Source organism: Salmo trutta, chromosome 18 (genome assembly GCF_901001165.1).
Source record: "Salmo trutta chromosome 18, fSalTru1.1, whole genome shotgun sequence".
Taxonomy (NCBI): Eukaryota; Metazoa; Chordata; class Actinopteri; order Salmoniformes; family Salmonidae; genus Salmo; species Salmo trutta.
Window position 1 is genome coordinate 29,319,359 of NC_042974.1, and position 15,584 is coordinate 29,334,942.

The 15,584-nt window shown below is 44.2% G+C and overlaps 1 protein-coding gene across 6 annotated transcripts in view; it reads right to left on the reverse strand.

Moving 5' to 3' along the window:
• Nucleotides 1–670: 670 nt before the first annotated feature.
• The window catches only part of LOC115153155 (Golgi-specific brefeldin A-resistance guanine nucleotide exchange factor 1), a 125,498-nt gene continuing 110,584 nt past the window's right edge, over nucleotides 671–15,584 (reverse strand). For 2 of the 6 annotated variants that reach the window (XM_029698272.1, XM_029698271.1), the window contains exons 24-41: nucleotides 15,308–15,401; nucleotides 15,040–15,216; nucleotides 14,644–14,708; nucleotides 14,326–14,449; nucleotides 14,107–14,178; nucleotides 13,895–13,989; nucleotides 13,559–13,712; nucleotides 8,246–8,471; nucleotides 7,864–8,021; nucleotides 7,381–7,627; nucleotides 6,392–6,594; nucleotides 5,030–5,180; nucleotides 4,506–4,636; nucleotides 3,220–3,321; nucleotides 2,836–2,949; nucleotides 2,412–2,595; nucleotides 1,713–1,886; nucleotides 671–1,590 (exon numbers count right to left, since the gene is read on the reverse strand). In XM_029698272.1, the coding sequence (XP_029554132.1) occupies nucleotides 1,352–1,590; nucleotides 1,713–1,886; nucleotides 2,412–2,595; nucleotides 2,836–2,949; nucleotides 3,220–3,321; nucleotides 4,506–4,636; nucleotides 5,030–5,180; nucleotides 6,392–6,594; nucleotides 7,381–7,627; nucleotides 7,864–8,021; nucleotides 8,246–8,471; nucleotides 13,559–13,712; nucleotides 13,895–13,989; nucleotides 14,107–14,178; nucleotides 14,326–14,449; nucleotides 14,644–14,708; nucleotides 15,040–15,216; nucleotides 15,308–15,401 (2,710 nt within the window). In that variant the 3' untranslated portion in view covers nucleotides 671–1,351. The remainder of the gene's footprint in view (nucleotides 1,591–1,712; nucleotides 1,887–2,411; nucleotides 2,596–2,835; nucleotides 2,950–3,219; nucleotides 3,322–4,505; nucleotides 4,637–5,029; nucleotides 5,181–6,391; nucleotides 6,595–7,380; nucleotides 7,628–7,863; nucleotides 8,022–8,245; nucleotides 8,472–13,558; nucleotides 13,713–13,894; nucleotides 13,990–14,106; nucleotides 14,179–14,325; nucleotides 14,450–14,643; nucleotides 14,709–15,039; nucleotides 15,217–15,307; nucleotides 15,402–15,584) is intronic. The other 4 variants (XM_029698275.1, XM_029698274.1, XM_029698273.1 and 1 more) reach the window with 3 other exon arrangements.

A 15,584-nucleotide genomic window follows, 5' to 3' on the forward strand; every position in this document is an offset into this window, starting at 1 on the left:
TTTAAAGTACGTAAAGTGTCGTTTTAAAACATATCCTTGTTTTTTTGTGTTTTAGGGCCATTGTAATAAAAATGTGCAAACAAGATTGTGACAACTTGTAAGCTAATTTCTAACCTCTGACGCCAAATTTTATACTGGAAATATAGAAACTATGTATGCTTTATATTACCATACACTTACATTTCGACCTTCCAATAAAATAGTTACGATATAGGTCTGTTTTTGTTTTAAGACAGTGCCCTGACACTTTGACTGGAGTAAATGAATCTGTTTCCATCCTATTCAGGAAACAACATGCAGTACTTAAAACCCAAATAAGTTATTCACTATGATTTTGTTCCTGGCAGAACCTCTAGATTAATGTTAAGCACAGGCATACTCAGGCAAAACTTTAGCCTTTTGGGGGCCCTAAGCGAGATTTGGTTGGGGAGGCCCCCCCCCCCCCCCACCAAGCGGGCCATTTTTTTTAATGCCCCCCCCCTGAAGGTGGAGAGAAATATCCTTTAAAGTAATTTCCTGGAACACATTTTGCCATGGGGCGTAGAGAAAAATATTAGCCGTTTTAAAGCAAGTTTACTGCAGTTCTATACATTTTGCCATGGGGAATAGACATTTTTGCAATTTTATAACACATTTCATGCAATTCTACTAACTTTGCTGCCTTACAACTTATTTCCTGCAATTGTTTCCCATTTTTCCATGGGGTGGAGAGACATTTTAGCAGTTTTAAAGCCAATTTCCTGCAATTCTACACAATTTGCCATGTTAATGATATCTGAGTGAGATTGACTAACAAAATCTAAAAAATGGTGGGCCCCTTAGAAGTCAGGGCCCCTGGGCAAGTGCCCTGTCAGTATTTGGCCATGATTACTACAAGTTTAGGTAACTGGCTAGACTAAATTACCAATCAAAAAATTGTTAGACGACATGGCTAATTGGAGTGGCTGTTAGCGACTGACAAAACAAGAGAAAAACTGCTAACGCACAACCAATTTTCAAACTTGCACCTTGTGTATTCTACTAATCTAACTCTCAAAAGTAAGTTGAGACCCTGACAGAGTTCCAAAAAATGTCTGACGAATAAGTGAATATTGAAAGACAGCAGGCCCCAGGATGTTAGATAAGACTTGAAAGCTAGATGTGTCTGTTGTTTAGTGTCGTCTGAGAGGTGACCATGGATGTCCAGGGTCTCTCTCTGTGTCACAGACGGTTTATCCCCCTGTGTGAAGGGGGGCAGAGCCTAAGGAGAAAGCTATGTTGTTTAGGGGACAGGAGGGGGATGGAGTTCCCCCCCCTGAGAGTAGGCATAGGGCTATGGTGGCTCTATTTGACCTGCGGGGTGTCACTATGGTCAGTGGGGTTGGGGGCGGGGAGCAGGGCAACTGGCCTCAATGAGGGCGGGGTTGAGAATAATGGGGAGGGACATAGGGGGCACGCCCCCCACCTGCAGATGGGAGGCCAGGGGCTGCAGGATGAGGGGGGACTGACTCGTGGGGGACTGGATCAGTGGGCTAGAGATCTGGGGAGACATCTTCACTGGGGTGGGCATGGGGGGAGTCGACGGGGGCACTGGAGATGATCTGTCTGTTCCTGGAAGAGAAGAGAGGACATTGATTAATTCACTGATTGTTGGCTATGAAACTGACATTGACTAAATTGATCGTTGGCGTTGGCCAGATTTTATCTTTGACTGGCCACGTTAACATGGTTACCGTTGGTACTAGGTGGTGGGGGATCTTGGGGCGACACTGGTCTGCTGGAGGTCTTTGGCTCTGTGGGGGCAGCTGGCACTGGCACAGGAGATGGGGCCTGAGCTGGGGGCGGCGAGGCTGGGGGGCAGGGGGCAGCCGGCTGGACAAGCTCCACTGGGGGACTAGGAACAGGATCTATGGACACAGAGCACATACAGCCATTACATCTCAGAGATCTAGCTTGATGTATATAGCAGAACACTGAAACAAGACTAAGTATAAATCATGAAAAACATGAAGGCTGTGTATTTGAAAATCTGATTTATGCTTGATCCGGGAAAATGCGGTCCAGAGGCTCCGTACAGAGGGTGTGATGCAAACGCGGAGCCTCCGTAGGCCTGCAGAGGCCAAATCAAGCTCCGTACCGCATCGCCATGTGCATCCCACATTTTGTAAGGTTTCCATATAGCTCCCCATTGACATGATTGGTTGACGGTAGGTGTGGGCGGTATGTCCTGTATAAACAACTCACTTCCTTGACAACTTCCTTCACAACAGCTATTCTCCTCGAAGCGCAAGAAGTATGAAGGCCCTGACTTCTGCAGAGGCCGCATCGCAGGAAATGCTGTACTGCCAATACAGATCCAGATAACCTACCTTGTTAACACTCTGAAAGCAGAGTACATATCTGAGAAAACAGGGCCTTAATAGAAGCAGTACCTGGTTGTGGTATGACTGTCTGTTTGAAGAGCTCCTCCCGGAGGTTAGGTAGGAAGCAGTCGATGCGTTCCCAAGTGATCTCCCACAGGTCAGAGTATCCCGTACGAGAGTCAGCGCTGTGGAAGATTCCTGCTGTGTCCATCACCAGCAGCATGTTCTTCAGAGACTCTGGGATGGCCTCCAGCTGGGGGGGTGATAACAACCAGCCAATTAGCCATGCAATCACACACATAGATGGAGAAAAAAAAACACTGCTTGAAATGAGCTGTATAGGAATAAACATGAACTATTACTTAAAGACTACTATTTGTTTTGCTTTCTTTTTGTGTGCCCTCCTTTGAGTTTGACCACTCAGATTAGAAGCACCTGCGCTAATAGGAGTTGAAATCGACATGTGCTACTGTGTAACAGCAGGCATCCTTACCAGCAGGTCACTGGAGCCAGCGTGCATGTACTTGTCCATGAAGTCCAGGATGGTGAGCCACAGGGCAGCGAAGGTGGACAGAGACAACAGGGGAGAGAGGTGCTGCAGAAACACCTAGGGGAGAGCAGAGCGATGGAGAGCAACAGTGAGATATGCAGAAATGGCATGGGTAGACAGGCATACAGCATATTATACTATCGCTGTTCAGGCAGATGAGAAGTGCTAGACAGTGGAAGGATTTAGCAAATTATGTCAATTTCTCTAAAAAAATAACACCCCAAAGGCAACAGGAGAGTCTAAACCTGTGGTCTGAAAACAGTCTGACAAAATATCAGATTTCACACTTTGAAATGGATGCCTGTTGTGTGTTGACTGAACTCTGACCTTTGACAGCAGGGTGCAAGCCCTCATCCTGGTCTCCTCCATGCCACACACGTCTGCAGGGCTAATATTGTCCAGAAGCTTGGTCAGCAGGGGGAACAGCACCTGGGAGCACACAGTACACAGTACTTAAAACACAGTTAACACTGACAACGCTCAGATTAGACAGACCACTTACCGTGCATTCAGACCACTTTACTTTTTCCACATTTTGTTAGGTTACAGCCATATTCTAAAATTGATTAAATTGTTTTTTCCCTCATCAATCTACACACAATACTCCATAATGACAAAGCAAAAACAGGTTGTAGAATTCTTTTCAAATGTATTAGAAATAAAAAACTGAAATATGACATTTACAGACCCTTTACTCAGTACTTTGTTGAAGCACCTTTGGCAGCGATTACAGCCTCGAGTCTTCTTGGGTATGATGCTACAAGCTTGGCACACCTGTATTTGGGGAGTTTCTCCCATTCTTCTCTGCAGATCCTCTCAAGCTCTGTCAGGTTGGATGGGGAGCGTCGCTGCACAGCTATTTTTAGGTCTCTCCAGAGATGTTCGATCAGGTTCAAGTACAGGTTCTGGCTGGGCCACTCAAGGACATTGAGAGACTTGTCCCGAAGCAACTCCTGCGTTGTCTTGGCTGTATGCTTAGGATCGTTGTCCTGTTGGAATTTGAACCCTCTCCCCAGTCTGAAGTCCTGAGCGCTCTAGAGCAGGTTTTCATCAAGGATCTGTACTTTGCTCCGGTCATCTTTGCCTCGATCCAGACTAGTCTCCAAGTATCTGCCGCTGAAACACATCCCCAAAGCATGATGCCGCCATCACCATGCTTCACCGTAGGGATGGTGCCAGGTTTCCTTCAGACGTGACGCTTGGAATTCGGGCCAAAGAGTTCAATCTTGATTTCATCAGACCAGAGAATCTTTTTTTGTTTTTTTATTTATTTACATTTGCAAAAATGGCTAACAACCTGTTTTCGCTTTGTCTTTAATGAGGTATTGTGTGTATATTGCTGAGGAAAAAAATGTATTTAATCAATTCTAGAATAAGGTTGTAACGTAATTATTTATTATTTCCCACTTATTTTAGAACGTGAGATTTTTTCATAATACTTATTTGCCATAGAAGCTAGGATTTGGCCCCAAGTGCCTACTCTTTTAATGAATCATCTATTTCAGAGGAACCATTCAGCAGCCATTCTTGTGACCCACTATTCCCCAAATGCACACCAATTTCCAGTGTTCCTCCTATTTTGTGGAAAATGATGTTCAGCATCCTCCTCTCACCTTGTTGAAGCAGGACTCCCACTCCACAGCATCTAGTGTCTGCAGGTCATGGACCAACAGTGCCCTCTGGAGGTAGGTCAGGGCCTGCATTCGCACCAGCCTCCTGGCGTCGCAGCACAGCCAGGCTATCCCTATAGGGTTCACACAATGTATGGATACTTGAGCTAAGACTGGCTATAGTGGAACGAGAACAAGATCACTGAGTCCACTAAGTCCATTCTCTCAGGGGTCATCAGTGAATTAAGGGGACCTAGGGAGTTATTTTTAGCTTCAAGCTTATATTTATATGAATCTCCAAATATTAGTTATCAGTTCCAATATTAGCAAAAAAATATTAACATCTGAAAACCTTGTCCACGAAAACAGGAAATGTGCATTTGGCTTCCCACAATAACACACATTGACACTGAAAACATTCCTCCAATGACTACGAAATGATGATAAATTGTGTTTATTAAACACAGTTTAGAGGTGCCTTTATTTAAATAGGTTATAATGATAGCAATGGGGATAAAGTCTCTGACCTTGGAGCAGTGGGCACCAGCAGCTGGTCCACAGTGTCTGGGAGTCGGCCTCAATCTTCTTCCCTGCAGGCTCCAGGCGGCGCTGCTCCTCTGCCCAGGAGCTGTAGATGCTGGAGGCCCTCGTATGCAGCGTGTGCATCAGATCTAACAGCTGAACCAGGGGGAAACACCGAACTCCATGTCAATATGGTGTGGTCATTGCTAATTTAATCACAGCTTGATTCTAAAACATGAATGTATGACTTAATGTCTGTATTGTCTTGCTGGCTCCAAGACACATACTACAGTATATTTACATATCTATGGCTGCGTTTAGACAGGCCGCCCAATTATGATCTTTTTTTCCCACCAATTGGTCTTTGACCAATCAGATCAGATCTGAAAACGATATGTGAAAAGATCTGATGTGATTGGTCAAAAGATCAGAATTGTGCTGCCTGTCTAAATGCAGCTTAAGTAGGTAGCCTAGTGGTTAGAGCGTTGGGCAAATAACCGAAAGGTTGCTGGATCGAATCCCCGAGCTGACACGGTAAAAATCTGTTCTGCCCCTGAGCAAGGCAGTTAACCCACTGTTCCCCAGGCGTCAAAGACGTGGATGTGTGTTAAGGCAGCCCCCCCACACCTCTCTGATTCAAATACGGAAGACACATTTCAGTTGAATGCATTCAGTTGTACAACTGACTAGGTACGCCCCTTTCATTTCTTTATTCTAAACCAGGCTAATATTAGTGTCCGTCCTCTGAGCATGAATACCTGATTAGTGCCAAATGAGTTCTGAAAAGAGATGGCAATTATTGCTGACAGATCACGTAATTTTGAATCACTCATATAGGGCCGGGATGATACCAGTATCGCGGTACTCGTTAGTGCCATGGCAAGGAAACAAAACGCAAAGTGGATTTAAGAGTCACATTTACAATATTTTACATACAGCAGATTTTTAACAGACCAAAGAGTTTGGTCTGCTTTGTGTTTGAATTTTTGCCAAGGGAAAAATATTGCGATAGTGGTATCGTCACAGAATAGGATTAAACACCGCCACAACGTCGCTTAATTGCCATGACAACCATAGTGTGTCACTCAGCCTCAGTCTCAATTGAGTATGCAGAGAGAGAAAAGACAGCTGAAATCTCCCATAATTCCCACCTTTCCCTGCAACCCCACCTCCACCCCACATACCTGAGAGCAAACCTGGGGTTATTCAGAAGGGTACAACGTTACAGAATGTTCAGATAGATAATTATATTGTGTAGAACAGACATGATTGTCTGTCATATAGTTCTGAACATTTCATCCAACTGAATAGAGCCCCTGAGCAGCACAGAGACCAAGGTAGAAGGGAAAGAGGGCTGTGGTACTTACATCCTGACTAACCTGTAATGACACCATGTGGTAGCTGGCTGGGACCCCCTCGTCCTCCTCGTCATCGCTATGGGAACGGGAAGGCCTCTGGCTGGAGGCCTTGGCGCGGCGGGATGCCCCCTCCTTGTCCCGGGGCTTCCTCCTCACACGGGACTTCTGGGAGTCGTACTTGTGGTTCTTCTTCTTCTCATAGGTCCTGTAGCCTGTAGGTCAGTGGAGATGGAGAGACAGTTATAGCCATTGTTACAGATATATCCTGAATAATTATCTTAATTTATATTTTGACGGGTATGACTTAGTGCTTGGGAAAAAATGCATTCCTTTTATGTTAAACCAGGCAACAAAAGGCTATATCAACTTTGAGTAATAGCAGGTTTCAGGGCTGTGCGGTTTCCATTAGCTTCCTATATAGATAAGCGCTGCGCTTAACTGAGGTCCTTGATCAACCAAACTTTATTATTAAGTGTGTAAAGCCGTGTTGACAGCAGGTATCTAAGGGCCTGGAGCGCTGGGAGAAATGAAAAGGCTATCAGTGGTGCCATGCCTGCAGAGTGCACCAGCACCACCTTCCACTGTAATCCCGGCTTTACTTTAGTCTTTTCCAGATCAAATCAAATCAATCTAGATCACTAACAGACTGCTGTTGCTGGGGAGAAGGGAAGTCGAGTGACACAGTCCTCAATTAGAGGGTTAGTGTGGAGGAGGCAGGTTAGTCACTCTATAGGCATGCCTTCGGATCCCCTTCCAAAGGGTTTTGAGACTAACCACCCAAAAATGGCAAACTGTCAAAGCTTAAATTACTCAAGCATAGTTTGATGACATGTGTTAGCTTGGAAAACAGCATTGATGAAAAGAAAGGCAAATACAATGCTGAATTCATTGTTGGAAGATTTCTAGTTGTTATGAAAAAACTAAAAGCACTTTGGAAAAAGACAGAATACAAAATAAACCTCAAACAAGTATATATGTCAGTCCACAGAAAGCCATACCTCCGTTCAGGCTGGCCTCCACAAACACCCGGATGGCCTTGACACACAGCTCAAAGTTCTCGGGGGTGACGTGTGCAGCGTCGCGTACGATGAAGGAGAGGGACTCCACACACTTGATGAGGGACTTGGTGTCGTGGAAACCCATGTCTTGACCCAGGGTCAGGCTGTACTGGTTCACTAGAGGGTTTAGCAGGGTCTTGGAGCCAGGAGCTGCTACCTTGCTGATGTCCAGGTCGTCTTTCCCAACCTGCCAATATAAACACACTGTGTGAGATGTGCCGTATGTTGATGCATTGAGAGTATTGACTGACATTGATATGACAAAATAACACACGAGTTTCACTATTACTCTCGGGTCTTCCACAACAAGCAGCGTAAAATAGTATCAACGCTATGAAGATCTCTGGAATTGATCGTCTGAGCACTTAAAAGAAAAGCGTGTGCACGTGACGTGGAAGTGTGTGTGTGTGTGGGGGCTCATACCACCAGCCATCCGCTGCTGGTCACGTCCACGTCAGTGACAGAGCGGGGCATCCTGGACTTTCCGTGCTCCGTGTAGACCTCAGAGTCTGAGGTGTAGCCCCGGTCCAGACTCACCTCACTGGGGTGGTGGAATGACAGCTCACTGTCCGACTGGGCACCTGGAACAAAGGTGGAAACGGGACATGAAAACAACTGTTTAGCAGACATAAAAACGCACCACTTAAAAGTGTGGCTGTGTGCCCTGTAATATAACAGCTGAGCTGTTTGTATAAAATCAATACAATTGACCATAAACTTGTAGATTTTTTTTCTCAGCAGCTAAGGCCAACAATGTAGCCTACCATTCCACGTGATGGTGTGTGTAAGTAAGTAAAAGGCTGACCTGTGTCGATGTCTGGGGTAGTGGAGGTGACCTTGAAGGAGGCGGGGGGTTTGATCCCGGCCCCGATGCACTCGATTAGGGAGAAAAGGGTGAACCAGTCGTCTGTGCAGTGGATGTTGGCAGCGTTGGTCTTAAGCAGCTCATGGAGGCCGTAGGCCACCTCCCGGCTAACCCGGGCCAGGACGTGTGGTTTCATCATCAGCAGGAGACGCAGGGACAGCAGCACCTAGAGATGGTGTGGCAGAGGGGTTAAGGGGACACGGTTACTTTAAAAGACCAACTGCTTGAACTGGCTGCGACCTCAATCTCACCGATTAGGGAAGTGAAGTATGTTCCTTACAAACGAAGTTCAATTTATATAATGACAGTTCTAGGTCTCACAGTTCTGCTAGGTCTCACTGCACGTTTGAAGGGACAAGAAGATTAGACGAACAAATGTAGGATTTGTGACAAATACGTTGTGGGGAAGCAAAAGGAAGAAGAATACACTATTAGTTTACCGTAACAATGTCCATCTGGGTTAGAGATAAGATTGAGAAAGGGGAGCAAAAGATAGTGCCCCATCTACAGTTTCTTGAACACTGAAGGAAACTGGGATCCACATAGCCAAAACAATAACCTCTTCTGCCCAACAGTAATTTCTCATCCTTTTCACACTATATGCAAATGCGGAACACTTCTTTTGCTAAACAGAGGCAACTCTGAATCACAAGACACTTTTTGCTAAACCGTAGACAACGCTCTACATAAGACACAAATCAATTGGACCTCTATACCAGGTGGTGTCAGAGGAAGGCCCTCAAAATGGTCAGACTCCAGCCACCCAAGACTGTTCATAGACTGTTCTCTCTGCTACCGCACAGCAAACGGTACCGGAGTGCTAAATCTGGGACCAAAAGGCTCCTGAACATCTTCTACCCACATGCCATAAGACTACTAAATAGTCTGGCTAACTATTTGGTAAACTATCTGCATTGACTATTTTTGTACTAACACTTTTTGACTATGCACACTCACACACTAGACTCTACCCACACATACAGAGTGAGTGACTTCAAAACGTATTCATACTCCTTGACTTATTCCACATTTTGTGTTACTTCCTGAATTCAAAAAGGATTACATAAAAAAAATCTCACCCATCTACACACAATACCCCCATAATGAAAGTGAAAACATGTTTAGACATTTTTGCAAATGTATTTAAAATGAAATACAGAAATATCTAATTTACATAAGTATTCACACCCTTGAGTCAATACTTTGTAGAAGTACCTTTAGCAGCGATTACAGCTGTGAGTCTTTCTGGGTAAGTCTCTAAGCGCTTTCCACATCTGGATTGTGCAACATTTGCCCATTACTCTTAACAAAATCCTTCAAGCTCTTTCAAAATGGTTTGTTAATCACTGCTAGAAAAACATTCAGGTCTTGCCATAGATTTTCAGGAACATTCACTGTCTTCTTGGTAAGCAACTCCAGTGTACATTTGGCCTTGTGTTTTAGGTTATTGTCCTGCTGAAAGGTGAATTCATCTCCAAGTGTCTGAGAGACCAGGTTTTCCTCTAGGATATTGCTTGTGCTTATCTAGTTTATTTTTTTATCCTGAAAAACTCCCCAGTCCTTAACGATTACAAGCATACTCACAACATGATGCTGCCACCACTATGCTTGAAAATATGGAGAGTGGTACTCAGTAACGAGTTGTATTGAATTTGTCCCAAACAAAACACTTTGTATTCAGGACAAAAGGTTAATTGTCCCACTCCACTTCGATGGCTGTGCGAACTGGAACACGCTGTTGTACATGTCGATCCAGAGCATCTGGTGAGTATGCAGGTCATGGAAGAACTGGGACATTTTCAGCTTCCAGGAATTGTGTACAGATCCTTGCGACATGGGGCCGTGCATTATCATGCTGAAACATGAGGTGATGGAGGCAGATGAATGGCACCACAATGGGCCTCAGGATCTAATCACGGTATCTCTGTGCATTCAAATTGCCATTGATAAAATGCAATTGTATTCAAACTCTGTTCACAACGTTGACATCAGCAAACCACTCGCCCACTCGATGCCTTGCATATGTCATCTGCCCGGTAATGTTAAAACCGGGATTCATCCATGAAGAGCACACTTTTCCAGCGTGCCAGCGGCCATCAAAGATTAGCATTTGCCCACTGATGTCGGTTACGATGCCGAACTGCAGTCAGGTCAAAACCCTGGTGAAGATGACAAGCACGCAAATGAGCTAACCGGAAACGGTTTCTGACAGTTTGTGCAGAAATTCTTTGGTTGTGCAAACCTAGAGTTTCATCAGCTGTCTGGGTGGCTGGTCTCAGGCGATCGATCCTGCAGGTGAAGAAGCTGTATGTGAAGGTCCTGGGCTAGCGTGGTTACACGTGGTCTTTGGTTGTGAGGCCGGTTGGACGTCCTGCCAAATTCTCTAAAACGACGTTGGATACGGCTTATCGTTGAGAAATGAACATTCAATTCTCTGGCAACAGCTCTGTTGGACAATCCTGCAGACAGCATGCCAATTGCACGCTCCTTCAAAACTTCAGACATCTGTGGCATTGTGTTGTGTGACAAAACTGCACATTGTCCCAAGCACAAGGTCCACATGTGTAATGATCATGCTGTTTAATCAATTTCTTGATATGCCCCACCTGTCAGGCGGATGGATGGATTGTCTTGGCAAAGGATAAATGCTCATTAACAGGGATGTAAACAAATTTGTGCACAATTTGATAGAAATAAGCTTTTTGGAACATTTCTGGGATATTTTATTTCAGCTCATGAAACATGGGACCAACACCTTACATGTTGCATTTATAGTTTTGTTCAGTGTATCTACCTCAATTTCCTCGTACCCCTGCACATCGACTCAGTACTGGTACCCCATGTATAGTACCAGTCAAAGGTTTTTCTTTATTTTTACTATTTTCTGCATTGTAGAATAATAGTGAAAACATCAAAACAATGAAATAACACATATGGAATCATGTAGTAACCAAAAAAGTGTCAAATCAAAATGTTTGAATCTTCAAAGTAGCCACCCTTTGCCTTGATGACAGCTTTGCACACACTTGGCATTATCTCAACCAGCTTCACCTGGAATGCTTTTCCAACAGTCTTGAAGGAGTTCTCACCTATGCTGAGCACTCGTTGGCTGCTTTTCTTTCACTCTGTGGTCCAACTCATCCCAAACCATCTCAATTGGGTTGAGGTCGGGTGATTGTGGAGGCCAGGTCATCTGATGCAGTACTCCATCACTTTCCTTCTTGGTCAAATAGTCCTTATACAGCCTGGAGGTGTGTTGGGTCATTGTATGTTGAAAAACAAATTATAGTCCCACTAAGCACAAACCAGATGGGATGGCATATCGCTGCAGAATACTGTGGTAGCCATGCTGGTTAAGTGTGCTTGAATACTAAATAAGTCACAGACAGTGTCACCAGCAAAGCATCCCCACACCATCACACCTCCTCCATGCTTCATTGTGGGAACCACACATGCAGAGATCATCCGTTCACCTACTCCGCGTCTCACAAAGAGGCGGTTGGAACCAAAAAGGCGGTTGGAACCAAAAATCTCAAATTTGGACTCATCAGATCAAAGGACAGATTTCCACAGGTCTAAAGTCCATTGCTCATGTTTTTTGGCTCAAGCAAGTCTCCTCTTCTTTTTGGTGTCATTTAGTAGTGGTTTCTTTGCAGCAATTCAACCATAAAGGCCTGATTCACACTTTCTTCTCTGAACAGTTGATGTTGAGATGTGTCTGTTACTTGAACTCTGTGAAGCATTAATTTGGGTTGCAATTTCTGAGGTGCAGTTAACTCTAATGAACTGTTCCTCTGCAGCAGAGGTAACTCTGGGTCTTCCTTTCCTGTGTTGGTCCTCATGAGAGCCAGCTTCATCATAGCGATTGATGGTTTTTGTGACTGCACTTGAAGAAACTTCCAAAGTTCTTGACAATTTTCGGATTGACTGACCTTCGTGTCTTAAAGTAATGATGGACTGTCGTTTCTCTTTGCTAATTTGAGCTGTTCTTGCCATAATATGGACTTGGTATTTTACCAAATAGGGCTATCTTCTGTATACCAACCCTACCTTGTCACAACACAACTGATTGGCTCAAACACATTAAGGAAAGATATTCCACAAATTAACTTTTAACAAGGTACACTTGTTAATTGAAATGCATTCCAGGTGACTAACTCATGAAGGTGGTTGAGAGAATGCCAAAAGTGTGCAAAGCTGTCATCAAGGCAAAGGGTGCTACTTTGAAGTGTTTAACACTACATGATTCCATATGTGTTATTTCATAGTTTTGATGTCTTCACTATTATTCTACAATGTAGAAAATAGTACAAATAAAGAAAAACCCTTGAATGAGTAGGTGTCCAAACCTTTGACTCGTACTGTATATAGCCATGCTATCATTGCTCGTTGTGTATTTATTCCTTGTGTTACAATTTTTTTCTCCCCCCCTATTATTATTTATTTAATTGTATTCTGCATTGTTGGGAAGGGCCCATAGGTAAGCATTTCACAGTTAGTCTACACCTGTTATTTACGAAGCAAATGACAACATTTTTATTTGAATTGTGTTGTCTTTTTTCACGTTAAATAACAATAACTTGCATAATATTATATTTTTACCACCAACCTGTAAACCACCTTTGCATAATTAGTCCATAACTAGACATGAAAGTGTTTTCTGGTGAGTTATTTGGTTTTCCATGGGTTATAAAGTAGATCACATTCCATTTTTCATATTGCTGAGAAAAGTGTTCGAGCAATCAAGAGAAGCTGTAATGATATAGCAGTTCAAGGTCAATAGGACAGTCACATAATAAACACTATTGAGGTTACAGGCCAGGGCATCAAGAACCCAGGTCCCTCTTGGAAAAAAAGATTAGACCAGTTAAAACCTGGATAATCAAATTGTCCCACTGATCAACACAGACTAAGGTAGTTCATTGTGTGCCTTGATGCCCGAGCAAATACAACAATTGAGAGAAACATCTGACACCAGCAAACAACTATCACAGGAAACATCCTTTGTGACTTGTTATACAACAAATTGAAGCCTCCTTTTTAATTGCTTTTAAGACTAGGCCAGATAAGACCAATTGCAATGGTTAAAGGACATTGACCTAAGAAAGCTGTGTGTGTGTCCCCATCAGATGTAAGACTCATTGGATCAACAGTCCAATCATCCAAACACTCAGTGCTATCACTGCATCATTTCTGCGTTAATGCAACGATGTACTCCTAGATAGTTTGGTTTCCCCTTTCGTGTGCGTGTACCTGGGAGCTGATGTCCTCTCTGCGCAGCAGGCGGATGGCCAGTCTGATGAGGCCCACCACGGCCCTCTCCACCAGGAAGCAGCTCTCTGTAGCCTGGACACACAGGTGGCACAGGTGATCCCGCACCGTCTGCCATACACACGACACACGGTCCCTAAACACACACACACACACACACACACACACACACACACACACGATAAGGACTCGATAGCATAACAAAGCCCGATGTTGAAACAGCTGATTTGACTGATGTCATTCCTAATGGACGTGGGACAAAACACACTGGCCCTTACTCAAAGCAAACATTCTACCCTTTCTTCCCTCTGGCTGTACCTGTTCTCCATGACTATGCGTAACAGCATCTCCAGACAGAACGCAGCATCCTCCTCATCATACGTCTCCTCATCAGGTGTGACTGAGATCAGGGCCTGTCCACCAGAAACAGCTCTTAGAAAACAATACTAGAACGTTTTATACTCCCTGCATTTTAGTAATTAATATTCAGACAATGCATAGACAATATTTGCCTGTAATGTTATGATTACCTTCATCAGCTCCTGTAGAGACTCCAGCTGCAGGAATTTACTCTCTGTGATCAGCTTCTCTGGGTCACATTGCTGGAGGGGGAGTGACAACCCCCCCAAAAAATGTATTAATAAAACAATTAAATGCACTATATGAACTTATCAACAGAGGCAATTTGGATGAGTGTGATAGAGAGAAAGCAGTGGGCTAAGGGGTGATGGGTGTTGTAGTTCTGGTACCTTGATACAGAGCATGGCTGCCTGCTTGGCCTCCTGGTTCTCAGTAGAGGGCCCACGTTGACCAGACTGCTCCGCTCCACTCAGTGTCAGCCAGTTCACAAAGCTCAGCACCGCAGACTCACCCCTGGGAGAAAGGGAGGAAGACATAGAGATGTCAAACACTTTAAAAACACATGTAATGTTTAATGATAGCCACCCATTTTACAACATGGAACTGGATTTAAATGTCAGAAAAGCTCTAGGTTTTTTTAAAGTGAAAGTGCTCAGCCTGGTATTTGAGCGAAACAGATGGTGACATGATTTTAAGGTGACTTTTACCGATTTGACGGTGTCTCTTCTCTTTGAAGGGAAATCGTTCCATTTGGCTCCACAAAATCCTCCACCTGAATGGCCATAAGCACACAAACGCCACAGACATTTAAGAAGGAAGTCATGTCTAGTTTAATATCAGTAGGTGGCAGTATAACATTCATAATGTCTTACAGAAGAGTCCGCAGTCTTCCAAATTCAAACAGAGAACCATTTCATCCAGCAAAATGAATGGAAGGTTTGAATGTTCCAAAGGTACTCATAAACATGATTGAGGCCATTCGTTTTTTCTGACCATGTAACCTGACCAGGAAAAAAATGCTCACCCTTTGTAGTTACGTCACAACAAGGTCAGGTAAATCTCCTGTCCCTGACCATTGTCAGTAATAAAGAAACAGTTCTGACCTCCAGCATGGCCTTGGGCAGCAGCTCGGCTCTGAACAGCTGCAGCATGGAGTCCATGATGTTCTTCCAGCCTTCCCTCAGGATGTCACCGTGCCGGTGGGCCAGGTGGAACATCGTTTTTGCCGCTATCTGTGCCTTCCCGTTACTCCCAAATACTGTGGGCAGGTTCTCCACCGACTGTATTGAAACCATCCAGTGGAAAATGTTAGAATACTCTAGCGCACTAGGTGAAATGCGAAGGTTCCCACATTTGAAATGAAGCACTTACCTCACTGCTGAGTATTGTAAACTTGCAGAGGGAGATGATCAAATTATCAAAAACGTCACTGAATCCATAATGAGCTGATATCATGGCACACTTCCTAAAAGGAGAGAGAAAAACAGATCATCAAGCCTCGCTCTCATTCATTGCTTTCCCCAAGGGACCCTTCCTCAGCATCTCCTCAGAGCCACATGGCTGGGCCCAGAACCATCTGTGACTCGTTTCAGGAAACTAGGCGTATGTCGTGCGTCACTACTTCACAGGAGAGCCATTTGAACTCCTC